This window comes from Centruroides sculpturatus, unplaced genomic scaffold (assembly GCF_000671375.1).
Source record: "Centruroides sculpturatus isolate CEXI.00-Female unplaced genomic scaffold, Cexi_2.0 scaffold276, whole genome shotgun sequence".
NCBI classification, from domain to species: Eukaryota; Metazoa; Arthropoda; class Arachnida; order Scorpiones; family Buthidae; genus Centruroides; species Centruroides sculpturatus.
The window spans coordinates 370,534-388,125 of NW_019384509.1; the positions used below are offsets into that span (position 1 = coordinate 370,534).

General features: G+C 27.8%; 1 protein-coding gene across 3 annotated transcripts in view; it reads left to right on the forward strand.

The window, feature by feature from the left end:
* Window positions 1–17,592, forward strand: part of LOC111622326 (glutathione hydrolase 1 proenzyme-like) — a 61,443-nt gene that overhangs the window by 10,212 nt on the left and 33,639 nt on the right. For 2 of the 3 annotated variants that reach the window (XM_023364682.1, XM_023364681.1), the window contains exons 2-3: window positions 12,105–12,320; window positions 16,399–16,521. In XM_023364682.1, the coding sequence (XP_023220450.1) occupies window positions 12,105–12,320; window positions 16,399–16,521 (339 nt within the window). Of the gene's footprint in view, window positions 1–7,767; window positions 8,036–12,104; window positions 12,321–16,398; window positions 16,522–17,592 lie in introns of those variants that run through there. The other variant, XM_023364684.1, reaches the window with a different exon arrangement.

Here is a 17,592-nt window from a genome sequence, read left to right on the forward strand (position 1 = left end):
CATTAATTTGAAATTTTGACCCTCTTGGATAATTCAAACTAAAATAAAGTGTGCATTACAAATAATATTTATTATAAGCATGAAAGAGATAGCTTGACCAAATGGCATGATAGTTGACAGCTAGCAATCTTTAGCATGTATATTTTCCATGTTTTAATCTGCAATGAAAATTTTTCTAGACTGTTAATGCCATAATTATTCCAGTGCTCTAATATCATTCTGTAAAGAGCTTTTATTTTGTTTTAATAAACTTGCTAATAGAATAGTGAATCATTTTTTATATTTAATTTTTATGATTCAATAAAAAATGTATTTTTCTTTACACTTATAAAAAGCTTAATGCATCTTAAATTTACTACTTTGTTAGACATGTCTAACAATTCAAAATACTCGATAATTTGAAATTTTCTTGGGATTCCTTGGAATTTAAATTGAAAGTTTACTGCAGTTTAAATTAAAAATTTAGCAATGAAAATATTATATTTTCTGTACTTCTGTGTACTTTTAAGATATATATCAATAATAAAACAAATACAATAATATAAATGTTGAAATTTTAACAAATTTAGTTATTAATGAAAATAAATTATTCTGTTTTGTTATTAAATTCAAATTTATATTCAAGTTTGAAGCTATTATATTTCTTGTTATATTTTGTTTCTGAAAAAATTTATGTAATGGGATTTCCAAACTGTGACTTTTTAGAATGGATATAACTAATTAAGAGGTAATTTGGACTGCTTAAAATCTCAGAGCTGTAATTTTTTTTATTTTCTTCTGTATTTGTTATGAAATATTACAGATACAAAATGTTCATTTTCTAAAAAAATTACTACTAGTTTGCATATATGGTGACTGAACAATGAGAATTGTTTGCACTAACAACTGTTATTATATACCAGTTATCAATACTTTTTATGCTATCTGTTGGTATGACACCATACCAAGCATGTATAGTGGTGCATTCTGGCTCGAAAACAGTCTTATATATATACAACTACTGGTATATTTTGTAGTTATAATACTGTTTTGACTGATTCTACAATTGATAATAAATGTTTTGATATCTTCACTTTGATATAACTCTTCCTTAATATTGATATAAATGTTGAAGCTACTGTATTAATATCACCCAAATGACGTAACAAATGAAGATGTAAACATATTACAACAGATATAAAGACTTTATATATTTGTATGTTTGCCAAGTGTGAGCAGTACATAAAAGAAACTGTTTTTAATTTTATATAAAATTTAAAAATGCTCATGTTTCATATGAAGTTGTACTATATGGTAATGCAAACAAACAGAGACATTAGCAGAAGCCTTGGGAAGAGTTGTCTTTTCTTTGTAAGGACTCAGCTCTGTAGAATTAGTTCACTTAAAGATAGGTATGCTGTATCTGTAAAGCATTGAAGCTCTTGCAGTGTCCAGCGTGCTTCAATCTGAAGGAGAAAGTGTGATTTTTGTGCCATACTGTAACCATATCCACAGCAGGTCTCCAAGGTAAACAGCCTCTAATTAACAGAACAATGTACATGAGGGAAGTCTGCAAGACTTGTCTTACCTGTTAACTTCAAAACAAGTATTGACTCAGAGAATTGGGCCAATTGGATTGATGTCCAAAGTGAGTGCAGCACTGAATAAAGACTAGAGGAGACTGTCTCTCTTTAATATGTTCAGTTAAGCCTGGACCAATGTTGGGACCTTTCCATGGAATGCCTCAACAACTACACACTGCNTTTCATCAATTTTGAGGAAATATTTTTGAAAAATTGATTTTTTAAAAGTAATATAAAGTAAACCGCACCATGGATATATACATATCTATTACTTAAAGCTTAACTGTCTTAAATGATTGCGTAAACGCAGCTAAAGATATTGAAAGTGAAATAAATCACGACTAAAGTCCTATAAAATTGGCTGAGTTAATACGTTAAATTAGATGTTTAAATCTAGAAAATTATTTAAATTTATTAATGATTATAAAACGATAACCGAATTATTGAAATTCGAAAATTTCAGTTTATCTGTCTCAGCGTCTTGAACCTCTTGCAATTATTTACCAAACTAAGAAGATCCGGGTTACATCCGGTCCGCGAATATATTTGATACTTCAATTATAAATAATTCTAGGCCTACTTTGGTTTATACGAAATATACAAAATATTTGTCGTCCGCAAATTAAACGAATAAGCGAAAGGATGATTGAAAAAGCAGATGATAAATCGAAATTGTATGATACGTTACGTGCCAGATGATTTATCCTTACGTGCCACAGGTTCTCCACCCCTGTTCTAAGCTTTGTTGATCTTGGATATAATGTAGAAAACAACGGTTCTTAAAAACGTTATTGGAATCTTTGCTCGATCTTGTAATTAACTATTATTTCTTAGGACCGTTATGTCCTTAACCTGTGCTAAGACGGCCGGACGTCCAAACGATTAAAGTGACAGCCTATCGCTCTGAGGGGCCCGGGAACGGATCCAGACGGATCGAAATGCCCTAGGAATTTTTCGGGCGGTAGTCAGTCCCGAATATGCCCGCATTCCTCGACACCCGGCCGTCCTCGTCATAGGCCAAACCGAACCAATTTTGGACTCGGTTAAAAGGCACTCTTAGTGCCTATAGGGCGGATATTGAATAGGGTGAAAATAAGAAGTATAAAATTAAGAAACTTTCGAATCTGTGATTATAATATATAATCTAAAATAATATATATAGGCCTATATATTGGATTTTTTACTGAACTTTTAAACTCTTTTTTTCCCCTTTCTTTCTTTTCATCGAGAATTGAGTATTTTATAAATAAAATATTTAAAATTGACATTTGGCATATTTTTATTAATATATAATTATATATATATTTCCTAGTTATAAAGCTGTTTTTATCTTGTGAATGAGCGCGCACATTTTCTTAATAACTTTATATAAAGTTAGGTTAAATGGACAATTCTAGCTCAATAAATAAAAATTAACAATTTTATTTTTTTAATCGGGGATGCGATAAAATATTTTTAAAAATTCAAAAATTTCCGGCAGCTGGAAAGATTAATCACCACTGAACTAAATGACATTACCTTTTGTTTTTTTCCGGAACTATTTATCAATTGTTACATTTCATCTACTTTTATTCAAAGACCGATTCAGGATAAAATCTTAGGTTATACGATTTTAATTCGTGTAATAAAATTTAAAAAATGTATGCAAAAGTTTGTTTTTTTAAACAATTAAGTTACATAAACTTAAAAATCAACATTAAAATGTACATAGTTTAACAAAATTGAAAAGTAATGATAAAAATATTAAAATATAAACATTATTTTATAGAAATAACTAAGCTAATGTTAGCAATAAAAATCTCAGATGAACTCCTCTCTTCATCCCCATTAGATCCGACCGATTTATTAAAATTTATATCTTTATTCATACGTACTAAAAAATTATGTAATAAAGGGAAAGTATAAAAGTATACTTTTATAAAAATTCAACTAAAATATTATCTGTTATAACTTAAATAACGGCTAAAAACATAATAATAGAAATTTAAAAAATAAAATAGCAGTTTCATTAATAATTAAATATTTCCTGAAAGTAAGAAATGTGACGAAATCTTGTTATGCACACAACATCCCTGTAAAATGATTTTGGGTGCAGTTCTTATATTCATAAAATAAAAACTGCCGTGATACGATGGCACCGGAATAGGCCGACTTTGAATATACAGAGAATTTTATATTTAAATAAAAAATCTTGGAAAAATTTTAGTGAATTCATGAAAGTTTCTCGATTAAAATCTGATTTAAATACTTCCCAATGAAATTTTCAAATTTTTAAATTGCTGGAAAAACATAACCTATTTTGCCGAAAATAAATTAGAACTAACCAAAGTTATTCGATAAATAAGATAAACGGAATGCTTGCTATATTGTAAATATTTCTCCGCTAGAACTATCGTATTATTACAACACATTACAGTTAAGTGGCAAAATTCTACTCTTCAAATCACAACTAATCTATATATAATGTTACATAAAAGATAACAATTTATTATATACTGTAACAATTTCAATTTTTCCTAATCCGAAGAATAATAGATTTAAAATATCACTTTATTTTACATTACGCCAATTTATAAATACAGTATTTAAATAGCTTTTTAAAAATTAATTTATCGAAATTAAACAACAAATTAGTATACAATTTACAGATTTATAGCCTATACCAGTGTTTCTCAACGGGGGCGATATCGCTCCCATGTGGGCGTTTTTACATGCTGAGGGGGCGATTAGTAACAATTTATATTTTGGGGGGCGAAAAACAATTTTCTGGGCGATATAGAAAAACATTATATTAAGAATAATTAGATATTTTATTCGTTATATCGTACAATAATTAAACAAATAACATTATACTAGTCACAAGTCTATTCAATGCAGTACGAATTTGGCGTTAGTTTTGGTCCTTGGCATCGGAATTTTGAAGTGAAGGGGGCGATAATAAGTAACGGTTTTATTGAAGGGGGCGACGGTTCGTTAGAGGTTGAGAAACACTGGCCTATACAGTTTTCTTACAGATCGAATTTCTCAAAATTTACAGAAAATTATACAATAGAATAATAAATATAAATTAAAGTTTGCATGGTAAAGATATTCACAGAAATTCGGTGCGAACAGAAGTCATAGAAACTTTTAATCTTATTTGGAATACATATAATCCAATCTAAATCTATATTACTTTATGACAGACTTAAGAGAGTTAAAACAAATTAAGAAATTTCTAATAAAAACATTTATTAATCAAAGTTTCTATTTTTAAATCTCTGATAAAATTAAAATAAAAGTAAGCAGTATAACGGACGGATTTTTTCCCATTAAGAATAGAAAATTAGAATAACTTTATACAAATACAGTTAAAAATTTGCTTTTGAACACGTCTGCAGGTCTCGTGAAAATGTTGACTAAATTTAGAACCAGCATCTATGTGATGATTCAAAAATAAATAATTGTTTCTCGGGTGATAAATATGGTCTATTTCCACATCATGACGATGATAAAAATGAATTATTGTAAATTTAAAATTAAAATAATGATAATGCAATAACATTTTTATTATAATTATTCAATTCTTTATTTTTTCTTACAATAAAAATCGTGAAAAGAAATAAAAATATTACCGGTAACAAACAAGAAATTGGAACCTGCAAGAACAATTCTTTTATTATAATTATGACTTTCGGATTTAAAATAATTCGATTTTTATCCGTCCTCATCTAACGTGTGAAGAGGCCAAATTTGTAGTCTAAGAAACTAAACTTTTTAAATTAAAAGGTTCCCAATAAATTTTTGGAACAATAATCGTAAATACCCCGTTTCGATTGAAAGTTACTGTTTGTAAATATTAGAACATCGAATTATTTATGTAACTTTCGATGAACATAAAATGAGAACTATTTTTTTCAATTAAATAACATATCTACCTCACATTAGTAGATATTTTATTTAATTATACTAAGGGCTAAAAGCAATTCTTTGTAATAATTTCGTTCTTTTTTCAATTTTTTTTTTTGTAACATTAATAATATAAAATGAAAAAGAAATAGTACTGAGTTTTTTAATTCTTTTGGTTTGGTGTATAGTTTTAGAACTATCAAAACCAGTAATCATAACAAGAATTTTAAGCATTTCATATTATTTTGTCATTTTTCGATATTATTTTGAGGGTTTTTAGGAATGTTTTTAAAAGATCAATTAAAACTATATTTAAATAATAATAATTACACTTGAACCTAATTCCTTTAAAATTTACACAGTTTATCATAAATATAATCTGGTCGTCATACGTAATTTAAGGCGTTTTTGGTTGTCAGAAATTTTGTCTTTCAAAAATAACTTTAAAAATTAATGTAATTTCAGCAGAACAGACTACGAATATTCTCTTCGGCTATATTCGATTTCGTTGATTAAAATGTGATGCTAATTTTTTTACTGATAATTTCAATGTCTGGACACTCCCATATGCAATGGGATGTCTCAATATCTACAGAAAGGAACTTTCGTTTTAATTAACAATTAATACTAAATACAGAGGTATATAACGGAGTTAGTGGAAAGATATCTGCATTTGATGATATACTATTATTATTATTTGGTTTTATTAATATTACATTTTACAATACGTGTTACTGCATTAAATCGCGCCATTTAACGCAATAATTACTTCTCACAAAACTCCAAAATATTTGAAACTTTTTTCACGTTTTTGATTGTGCAGGGTTCTGTTTTTATATTTGTTAATTTTTTTTAATGATTCTAATATCACTACCAGAAAGTTCTCTTCCGAGAAAGCCAGAAATTTATTCCTTTAAGGCATACTCGCTTGAAACCAAATGGATTATTGGTCAATTGATTTCTGACTGATTAGACATCGCGTAATTACCCGTATATTTATAACAACTTTTGAATTCAACAATAGTTTTTATTAGTTGATACAGGTCCCACAGACCTAATGTTTGAGATGATCGTATTATTTAAAAAACGCTTTAAACCGAGGATTTTTAACCTCGATTTAAAGCGTTTTTGACGAACCTGTATCACAGATAATTTTGATAGATAGATTAAATTTTCTAATATTAAGATATATTACTTTCGTTATTATTATTTAAATCATGTGTCAACTATTCCGTTAATTAATACTTTCATCTCGCGTTCATATTAATCGAAGTCATTACAGATCAGCACATTAACATTAATCTGTGTCTGATTATCGAGTTCATTTTTTATATTGCTACGTAACTATTATCATTATATTCAAAGAATTTTAATCAATTCTGCATTCTAATATTAATAAAGATACTGTAAATATTTATCTATTTATTTTGTAAATTCCCTATTTACACTAATTTGAGAGATAGTTCTGGTATTCAATTATTTTCTGTATTTGTAATATAGAAGTTTCTAAATAAAGTTTGCAGCAAAACAATGTAATGAATGATAATTCAAAACATGAAATGTAAAATCTGACTTTGTTTAGTTTTAAATGTATGTAAAATAAGGGTTTTGATTGATTATTATTATTATATATTAAACCTTTGTGAAAGTTATATTTCCAATAAATACGTTTGTTATAAAAACATATTGAATTATGAAGAAAATTAAAACAACTCATATTTGGATTTTGTTGAATTAAATTATTTCTTTTGTGCAAATTAGATTAGTATATAATTAATAAATCACAAAACGAAAAATAATATACATTAATTAAATATAAATAATTTTGAATTAGTATAACTTATTTTGTACTTTATTTTGGACTTTATAAGACACATTTTACCCATTCTGAAAATACTATTTGTTGGCTTTTACTATATTTAATTGTTACTAATTTGTTGTAAACTAGTTAACTTTAAAATTTAGGCCCTATATAATACTTCTATACTTAGTTTATTACATTTAAACTGACAATAAAACTGTAAGATTGTTACATTTAAACAATATTAGTCTTGTATAACAATTTGAGACTTACTGTAAAAAGTTAATTTCATTAATTTTGCGTGGTTTGGAAAATATTAGTCTAAATTTCTGTTTTGTAGAAATTATGGTATATGATAAAATATACCTAGTCATTAACAATGCACGATTAACATGCTAAATAACATTTTAATAATTAAAATATTGTTTTTAAATAACATATTTGAGACGTACTTATTCTCGAATTACCTCATCTTTTGACTTTTACAAGGTTATGAAACATAAATAACTGCACGAAAAGGCATCTGTCGACGTCTCAATCGTTCGTTCGACGTTAATATGGCTTTTTGCCAAATAAATCGTAAACCGTGTCCCCCGTATTTTTGTTACCTTCTCGCTGAAATAGGCGGATGGCAGATTTTCGAATAATTCGTTATTTATCATCGTAGTTATCAAATATACTGTGTTTATATTATAAAACGAGATTAAATCAAAATGAGACCTTCTCATATTCCTCTGGTCGAAGAATTTGAAGAATGGAAAAGAAGTGATAGATATTTATTGGAGTAAGTTTACGTCAATAAACCATATTTTATGTGTAATACAGTATATATTTTGGCATCCAATTATTATTTGCTAAATTCGAGAAATATAGTAAGTAATCTCCGTCAACTCCATTTAGCTGATCTCGAAATTAATTGATGGATTTCTCTAAATCGGATTTATTCTCGTTCGGGACTTTTGCGTCTTTTGCATGTCCGATATAATTCCACAAATTTGATTTTAAAAAATTTCGTTATTCCTGAAAAATGTGAAATGCTTATTTATTTTTATAAATTTAATTTTAAAAAATAAAGACGTGCAAGCAAATGAATTGAAAACATTAAAACGAATATTTAGATTTTTTTTTTACATTTGAAGAATTAATAACAACAGTGGAGGACTCGCCTTTGTATTGTAAAGAATAACAGAAGCGCAAGCAATATTAGGCTTTATCGCCTGCTGGAAACATTAGTGACGTAACTCCAAAAATGCCGTTTTGAGATAATTGCTTTCGTAGTTTTTGTCGAAATTTCAATCTTTCATTTCTACTCAACTATTTGCGTTATCAAATTGATTTTTATTGATTTACACCTCTGTAACTAGAACACCTTCTACTTGAAGATGTTCTAGCAAGTTAATTTTTCTAATCGTTCAAGTTACTACGTACTTTTAAGTTACACTAAAGCACAAAAATTTGAAAAAGTATGGAAGATTTTTGGTGGAAAAATGATATGACACCTATATTTTACTGTAAATGATAGGGAATTTCTTTTACGCATAACTCAAAATACACAGTTTTGGAGTTAACTGTGTGTCTCAGTAGGTGATAGTTACAGTACATACTGTTATCGCTTATGAATAGAATTCAAGTTTTTTACTGCAGTTTCAACTAAGGAAAAAGTAGATTGTTAAAATTTTACTTTGACAGTAAAACAGGCAAATTAGTTGGTATAAATTTTTATTTATGTTGACTTTTACAGTATGCAACAATGATCTGTTCCATATGTTCAGTTGTTGTTAGACACAAAAAGTGTCAGTATATACTTTTATAAATGGAAGAGCATCAATGTCACCAAAGGTGATTGGTACAAATTTAATTTAAAATTGAGGACACAAGTTCAATGGACACAGAAAATATAGGGCTAGGTGTTGCTTCTTCACTGAGTAGACTATAGTTTCTGTCTCATTTTGAAGGTTTTTCTTTAAAATACTACTCAGTTTTTTGTGAACCTTCTGATGATTCAAATTAGAAACAGACATATGTATTGTTTTCATTGAATCATAGTGGCAATCTACCCATTTCTAGCTTCTTAATTGATACTGCTAACTAAAAATGCTAAATGTGCTTTAATATACCAATTTGTTAGTTATTCCAGGAACTGCAAATGCTTCTTTGACAGCTGCACTATGTAATAACATCTTGCTCAGCAGATCAATAATCTGAAAATTTAATACCAAACTTTATCATTTGTTCACTTTTCTCTGACTTTGATAAAATTTATGAGTTATTCTTCTAAAGTTATCAGAATAAAACACTGCAGTCTCTAGCCATGTGCTCCACTTTGTAGGAATAAGTTGTGATAGAAGGGAAACCTCTGAAAGTATTTTTCTTTATACATCTGTATACCTAGAGTTGTCTCCATATCTTTTTGATATGGAAAAATAATTGCATTAACTTCAGGGAGTGAAATTCTAAGTTCTGTAACAAGAATCAGTTGGGCAAGACAGATGAGGTATATCAAATTGAGATTAAAAATTTTCTAACCTGTCCAGCCTTAACATACAGGAGACTCTACCTGTTAAAAGTAGCAGAACTCTGATTTTGTCTTCAGAATTTCTAAAAATTTACAATACAGATGGCAAGATATTTATTATAGTCTTAATATAAAGCAGTATATGAAATTTATTTAGCTTGTCATTAAAGACAGCTTTCTAGTGAGGCATGATTTATCTTTTCTATAATGTTGCGAGCCAAAATGTGAGATTTAACCAGGCTTGTCCAAAGTTAGCTTCCTAATGACTGTTTGCAATACAGTTTCCTAAATAGTCTGTGGTTTACAAATAGCTAATTCAGAAATTGTGGTTTATACCCAAATACAACTATTTCCTGCTTCATTTCTTGTTTTTCCTAGTGCCTAAAGTTAAGAAAACTCAAATAAAAAATTAACATACATTTTCCATATTTCAGTATCATGTCATACTTAGCTTATGTAACAGTATGTACCTTTTATTAAGTTTATAGATATTTCTTTCTAACGTAGATTCATCAGATATTGGTCAAATATGATATTTTTCAAAAAATGATCTAAATGCTAAAACTTTCCACAGTATATTTGTAGTAGTTAAAGAATATGCCAAATTCTGTTGGAATGAATCCTGGGAACATCCTGCAGTGGTGTGGGTACATTCCTTTCTTGTCTTGTGAGCTTTGTTTTTCAGAATTTGCATATTGTTGCAAATGATCTTTTTTTATGTGCATGATATCTGATAAAAAAATTCACATTTTAAAGATTTTATAACCTTTAAGAAATTGTTACTTGTTTTTTGAATATACATTAGCATTCCATCTTCATTAAAATTCTTTAATATGTGGTTAATAATGAGAATTACACCATAACTTCTTGTAATGTTAATAACTACACTATTTGCAAATAAAAAGATATTCACATAACATACTTATCATCTCATCAATTGAAAAGCGTTTGTTGTACAGCTCCATCTGTATTTCTTCTACCATTTCTGTAAGTGTTCTTGATGATTCCTTTTCCTTTCCCATAATACCAATACTTTGTTTATTGGTTTAATCTATCATACAAATATATTAAGTATGGTATATAATCCAAGCAGAGGAAAAATTTCTGTGTGTTGGAGACAATATATATTTACTGATTTTATAATTATTATCATTAAACAATTTTTCTAGCCAATCACACCATGAACTGTAAAATTTTGAAATTGAAGCTTGAAATTTTCCATCCAACCAAAAGTCTTAAAAAGATTGCTCTTGATTAACTTTTTGTTAAATTTTCCACCAATTTAACATTTAAATCTATTAGTTAACTATTGAAATAGCTCAGACATAAGGTTTAAAAGTAAATAAATGCATTTGAAATTAGTGAATAAAGGAAAAATACTAAAATTAGAAAATTTTAATAGTTTGAAAAGTGTTTTAAAGGATTCTTTGTTACTGTTATTCATCATGCTGTTTAGCTAAGAAAAGGTTTTTCCTGACTAAAAGCCAAAGCACAAAATCTTAAAAGTCAAACTCTACTTATGAACATACACATTCTATATTGATATTATATGCAGAAAAACTGATGCTATAATATTGATGCTGGAAACATTACAATTTATCTTACTCAGTACATACTACGTATGCTACCTGCATCTGTATGGCCCTGTATGTACAGCCCATACAGGGCTGTCAAAAGCTTGTATGGGGCCTAGAATAAACTGTCCCCATATGACTCTTACCTTTTAGCATTTTGAAATATGTAGACTATTTCTCTATTAATAGTCTTTATTTTTATTAACATTAAATAAAATCTTTATGATTTCTATCCCTATAAAATTAAAATTGTGTCCCTAAGTTTTTTCTGGGCCAAGGAAAAATCTTTAGTTCTCCCCTCCCCCTCTTGATAGCCTTGATCCCATATACTAAAATACAACAAAATTATAACATCTATGTAGTATGTAAAAATCACTTTAGTCCGTGTCGGTTGATTTTCTTATAGCAACTCAAGTTATTACATAAGACGTTATTGTAGTATATTCTTAAATAGTTCTTATATATACATCATATGCATTTCAGGCTGTTGTAATCTATTTAAGAATATACTATAATAACGTCTTTATGTAATAACTTGAGTTGCTATAAGAAAATCAACCAACATGGATTAAAGTGATTTTATGCACAACAAAAATTATAACATTATACTATATTGATTATATATTTCATATCTTTATAAGAATATAAAGATATGAAATATATAAATTAAGAATATAAATTATAAGAATATAAATTAATGTTAAATTAATACATAATTTATTTGATTTATCTATTAAATATTGTTTTATATAATTTATTTTCAGGACACATTTTACTCGACGAGATTGTATTCTTGTAGTTATTGTTATTGTGATTGCATGTGTAATGATTGCCGTGACACTTGCCTTAGGTTTACCAAAAATAAAAGAAAAAAGAGAGAGGTATTTTGATTCATCATTTCCTGTATCAAGTTCAATTTTAAATGTTTATGAACATTCAGCAGTATTATCAGATGGAGGACCTTGTGCATCAATTGGAAGGTAATGCATTTAAGTATTTTTTTTTTAATAAATAAAAACAAAATTTTACACTATGATTTTTATTAAAGTTTATCTTATTGCAATTAATTAATTAATTAATTAATAACTGGCTCATTACTCATAAAACTAAAATAAGTTAGAATATAATCATTGTGTATTTACCCATTATTTAAGACAAACAAGAATGCATCTAACCATAAATACAATTACTAATTTATTGATTGTTAACTAAAAATTCTGTAATATAAAATATCATAAAGTTAAACCACAATACACAACACTGGGTTATAGTCACTAACGTACCTTATGAAAGCGATGACCGGTGTGCAAAGAAAAACAAAACAAAAATTCCCCACAAATGTTTTCGAACTCTCCAGAGTTCTTCTTCAGGCGTTAAAATGGATGCCCAATGGAATGTAAAAGCTTTCAAATACAACCATTCAAACAATCGTTTGAATCGGACACACGGGAAGCTTTTACATTCTATCAGGCATCCACTTTAATGCCTGAAGAACTCTGGGGAGTTATGAAATGTTTGTAGTGAATTTTCGTTTTGTTTTTTTCTTTGCACACTAGTCACCAGTTTCGTAAGGTACACTATTATCATAAAGTTTTAATTTTTATATATAAATTTTTGATATAAAGTCTAAGTATAAAGTCTTAAACTAAAATTAAAACTAGCAAAAAAAAAATACTTCAAGCATTTCAGAATGAAATAATTTTCAGCCATATTTTTGTATTTAAATGAATTAAATAATATACTCTAATAAATTATGTTTGCTCTTTTAGCAGATACTCGTAATTGCAATGATGCAAAAAAGAAAGTTTCCATTCACAATATTTTCATAAATAAGTAAAAAATTTATATACTAATATTATGAATTTGTGATTTTAAAATAGGTTATAGAAATCTATTTATTATTACCTATTACATTTTGTCATTTGAAAGATGAAACAGATGGTAAACTGCTGATAAAACTCATGAATACTGATGTTTTGATGTTTTACTATTGATAGCAACATGCACAAACTTTGATGAAACAGTGATGTTTTAAAAACATCAATCAGCATGATTTCTTATGTTACTTTATTCAAAATGTTGAATTTTTGGCAATATACATTTAAGCCCTAGGCAAGGGGTGGCGAACCTTTTTGAGCACACATGCCATGTAATAAACATACTTAGCTTTAAAGATGTTTATGAGTGCCAGAGTTTTAGACTTTGAATAACAATATTTAAATAAATTAAATGAATATGCTTTAATTAGAATAAATGTAAAAAAGCTGATTGAAAAAGACATAAATTGAAATCGTATGATATGCTACATACAGATGATTTTTCCCTATGTGCCACAGGTTTGCCACCCCTGCCCTAGACAATATTTCACTCAAATACTTCCTAAGGGCAGAATGATTCTAAAATTGGCACTGTGTATTAGCAATAAATAGTGATAAATACAGAAGAAAAATAAGAGCTGCAAAGATTGAGTTACTACAATTTATTCTTATGATAGACATATACAATATACTGTTTGAAAATTTAGAACCTGTTTTGAGGATATGTTTGAAAAAGAGTTAATAAATGAAAAGAATGTACACAAAATATTCATTAAAGCAGGATACAAATACATGTATTAATATTTTGTGACAATATATATACAGTCGACCCCCCTATAAGATTATAGATACGTTCCATTCTTTAGGAACCTGATTTCTTACGAGTCCTTCCAATCACAGCCCGACGCGTGTGAAGTTTACGGACTACGGCTGATTGAAAGGTTTTCTTCCGTAAAATTAATCGATTCTAGACTAATCCGACTCAACATTTCCAAAATACATATATTTTTTTTGGGAATAATCTGTATAAACTACGCTATAAACAAAAAATTGTAGGATTACTTACCGAGTGTGTACCATTCGACATCGCCATTGCTCAAGCTTGTTTTCGTCGCGGAACAGCTCAGCAAACCGCGGGCGATTTCTAATAACTTATTTTTCTGCGAAAAATTCGCTGAACTTTGGACACAATTTTAATCGCTGTTGAATAAGAAATGCTCTTTCACAAGAAATGTATAAAATTACAGTACTGTATTAGACTTACGGTACCTAATTTACATACTGTACAGACAATAGTTAGCCTAAACTCTCCGTAGCGTGGCGCTACGCGGCAGAAAATATATATATAATTATAATAAAGTTACAATAAATTAAGTTAATATATAATTATATATACAGTACCTAATTTATATATAATACTGTACAGACGATAGTAATCTCTCCGTAGCGTGGCACTTGACGGCGGAAAATAGTTCGGCTGCCCGATGACGTTTTACATAATTATAGGAGTTTTTTTACCGTTTTTTACAGATACCATTGCAATTTTTTCGCATTTTTATAGGAATTGTAATTATAGGAACTCATTTTATAGGGGTCTACTGTATATTAATCACTTTTGACTTTAATAATTCTCAGCTCAAATTCTCTCCTACATGCTGTCTTTCAAGCTTTGAATAATACTCAGGACTTATATTATGATGCCATTGCAAACAGTCACTTCTTTTACCTCCCATTTTCTTGAAAGTCATGTTTTTTGTACTTCAAGAGCCATGAGATACCACACATTTTCAATTGGTTTGAGATCTGATGAATATCCAGTCTAATCTAGCACTTGCAAAGATGTTCTCAGAACTAGAAATATATCTGGAAAAGCAAAATGTTGGATAATCATTCTCATATTTTTAAACCAGCAATCGTGAATAGAAAATTGATATTTTCTTATAGTTGTTTAAAGATATGCAAATGATTTTAATAATTTTTTATAGAATTTCGTCGGAAGGCATTTTTTTAAGTTAATTAAAGACACAATCTGTCCAAAAAAATTCTTGGTAACCACCATTTATTCCTATCACGTGTTCTAGAATATGTTTGATGACCGGACCTTTCTTTAGAGGCTACTTGGCCATCAGGTTTAAAACATTCCTTAAAAAACACAGAAAATATCCAATTAAAAATTATAAAACTAAACTCGGAATTGGTGGATCTTACAGATGTTTTAGCTTCTTTCATCCTTTCCATTCGGGGATTTTCTGGCCTTTATATCTACTGGAGATTTTAATAATTACAAAATAATAATTTTGGGCCAGATGTATTTTGAAATTATTCACTGGATTGCACACTTTAGAAAAAATTGTTTAAAAAGAAATTGGAAAAAAAAACATGCTGAACCTGTACATCAAGCTTTTCCACCTGGTGTCCTGGTGTTTTACTTACTTGTCCACATCTACTTGTTACAATTTGCTTATAGAATTTGATATATGAAGCACACAGAAAAGTTTAAACATTTAAACAAAGATTTCTTATAAACTACTACTCATTGGTGCAAGTTATATTACTGTGCATTAGTGGAAGGGGTGTAATAAAACATATCCTAAATTTTGCAAAATTCAGGATATGTTTTATAGTATCAAAGCTTGGATGACTTTTTTTCTTGTTGGTTTTAGTTTAAACATAATTTAGATTAAATTTTTGTTTCTCAATTGTTTTGTTGTATAAAAAATAAATGTTGTGCTTGTATGTTAAATTTCATGCTGTTTTGATCAGTAATTTGTGACATGCAGGTCAAAAGTAAATGTTTATGCTTAGTTTTTGGATATGACTATATATCATATCTATACAGAAATATTCTTATAACAATATAGCACAGGAAATTCTCATTAGTTCAAAATTTAAGGGATGAAATAATTGTGACTTCAAATTATCCAAGATTTACATATTTCTGTACAATATGTCAAAAGCCATGTGATTGATGTAATTTATTCATTCATTCATTCACATGGCATCCTCTTCACAGAGGATTGCAGTTAATGGACAGTTCTCTACTCTTCACGGTTGTAATATATTAATAATATTATATTTATTAATTATATTAATTATTATTATATTAGATATCTTGCAACTTCACAACAGGACACGACTTATCAATTGAAACAATTTAATAAATTTTGAATATAATATTTGCTGATAAAACCTCTTTCATAAATAATGATGAAATTAAAATATAGCTTTCAATTTCTTCTAGGTATATATTAGATAATAATGGTTCTGCTGTTGATGCAGCAATTGCCACTTTGTTTTGTGATGGAGCTGTTAATCCACAAAGTATGGGACTTGGTGGAGGATTTTTCATGACTATTTATAATAAGTAAGTCAGAATGAGATCATACTTTATATATTTATATATGTCAATAGTAATAATTTTCTGTTCTCTAAATAATTTTTTTTTTGTAAAATTATTATTAATTCATATAAACCTATATACATGCACAAATACAGCATTAATTCATGTTGTATTTGTGTGTATGATGATGATAATTTTTATACAAATATTATGTAGAGACATCAAATAAATTAGTTTCATTTCAAATTAGTGCTAGAAATTCAGTCATTTACAGAACATATAAGGTTATGAAGAGACAATTTGTCAACCCATAAATATAGAAGTGTTATAATATCACAAAAATCGTTTATTAATATGTTTTTTTTTTTTAATTAAAGCATCTTTATCATTTAGCATCAATTTCCTGAAAAATAAATTGATACATTTGCTTATAATAGCAAGCATTATGCCTGAAAGATAAATCACTTCTTCTGAAACACCTTCAATTTGTTGTATTATCAATTTTAAATCATAACTGTTTTATGTGTAATAATTTAACATGTTTTAGACCATTAATCTTTAATATTCAAAACATTCAACACAAAAAGCTTTATCAAACTGTTCATATATTTCTAATATATTACATCAGTAAAAGAGGAAATTAATATAGGTTTATCATTAGAATATCAAAATCACACATATCAAAGTTAATAATCAATGGAAAATTAATTCATGAGTTAGGTTTTGAAGAAGTCACCTAAAATCATAATTTTTACATTTATATTTGCTTGAGTGAAGTAAAAACATGGCAAATGGAGAAATCTAATTAATAATTCAATAATTTAATAAATCTAATTAATAATTCAAATTTTGTTTATATATTTACAATGAAAATTCTTGATTTTAAACATTGATTTATGATTAGCAAATAGTAAATATTTTTAACAAATAACACATGTTAAGGGCTCACAAAGAAATGATAGTTCTTAAAAATTAATCATAAATTTGCTTTCTTAATCTTGCAATCTGTTTTGTTCAACAACATAAGGGAGTAAAATCTAATTTAATGTTAAAGAACTTTCTGGATTACATAATGATCAAAATTTATCCCTCTCT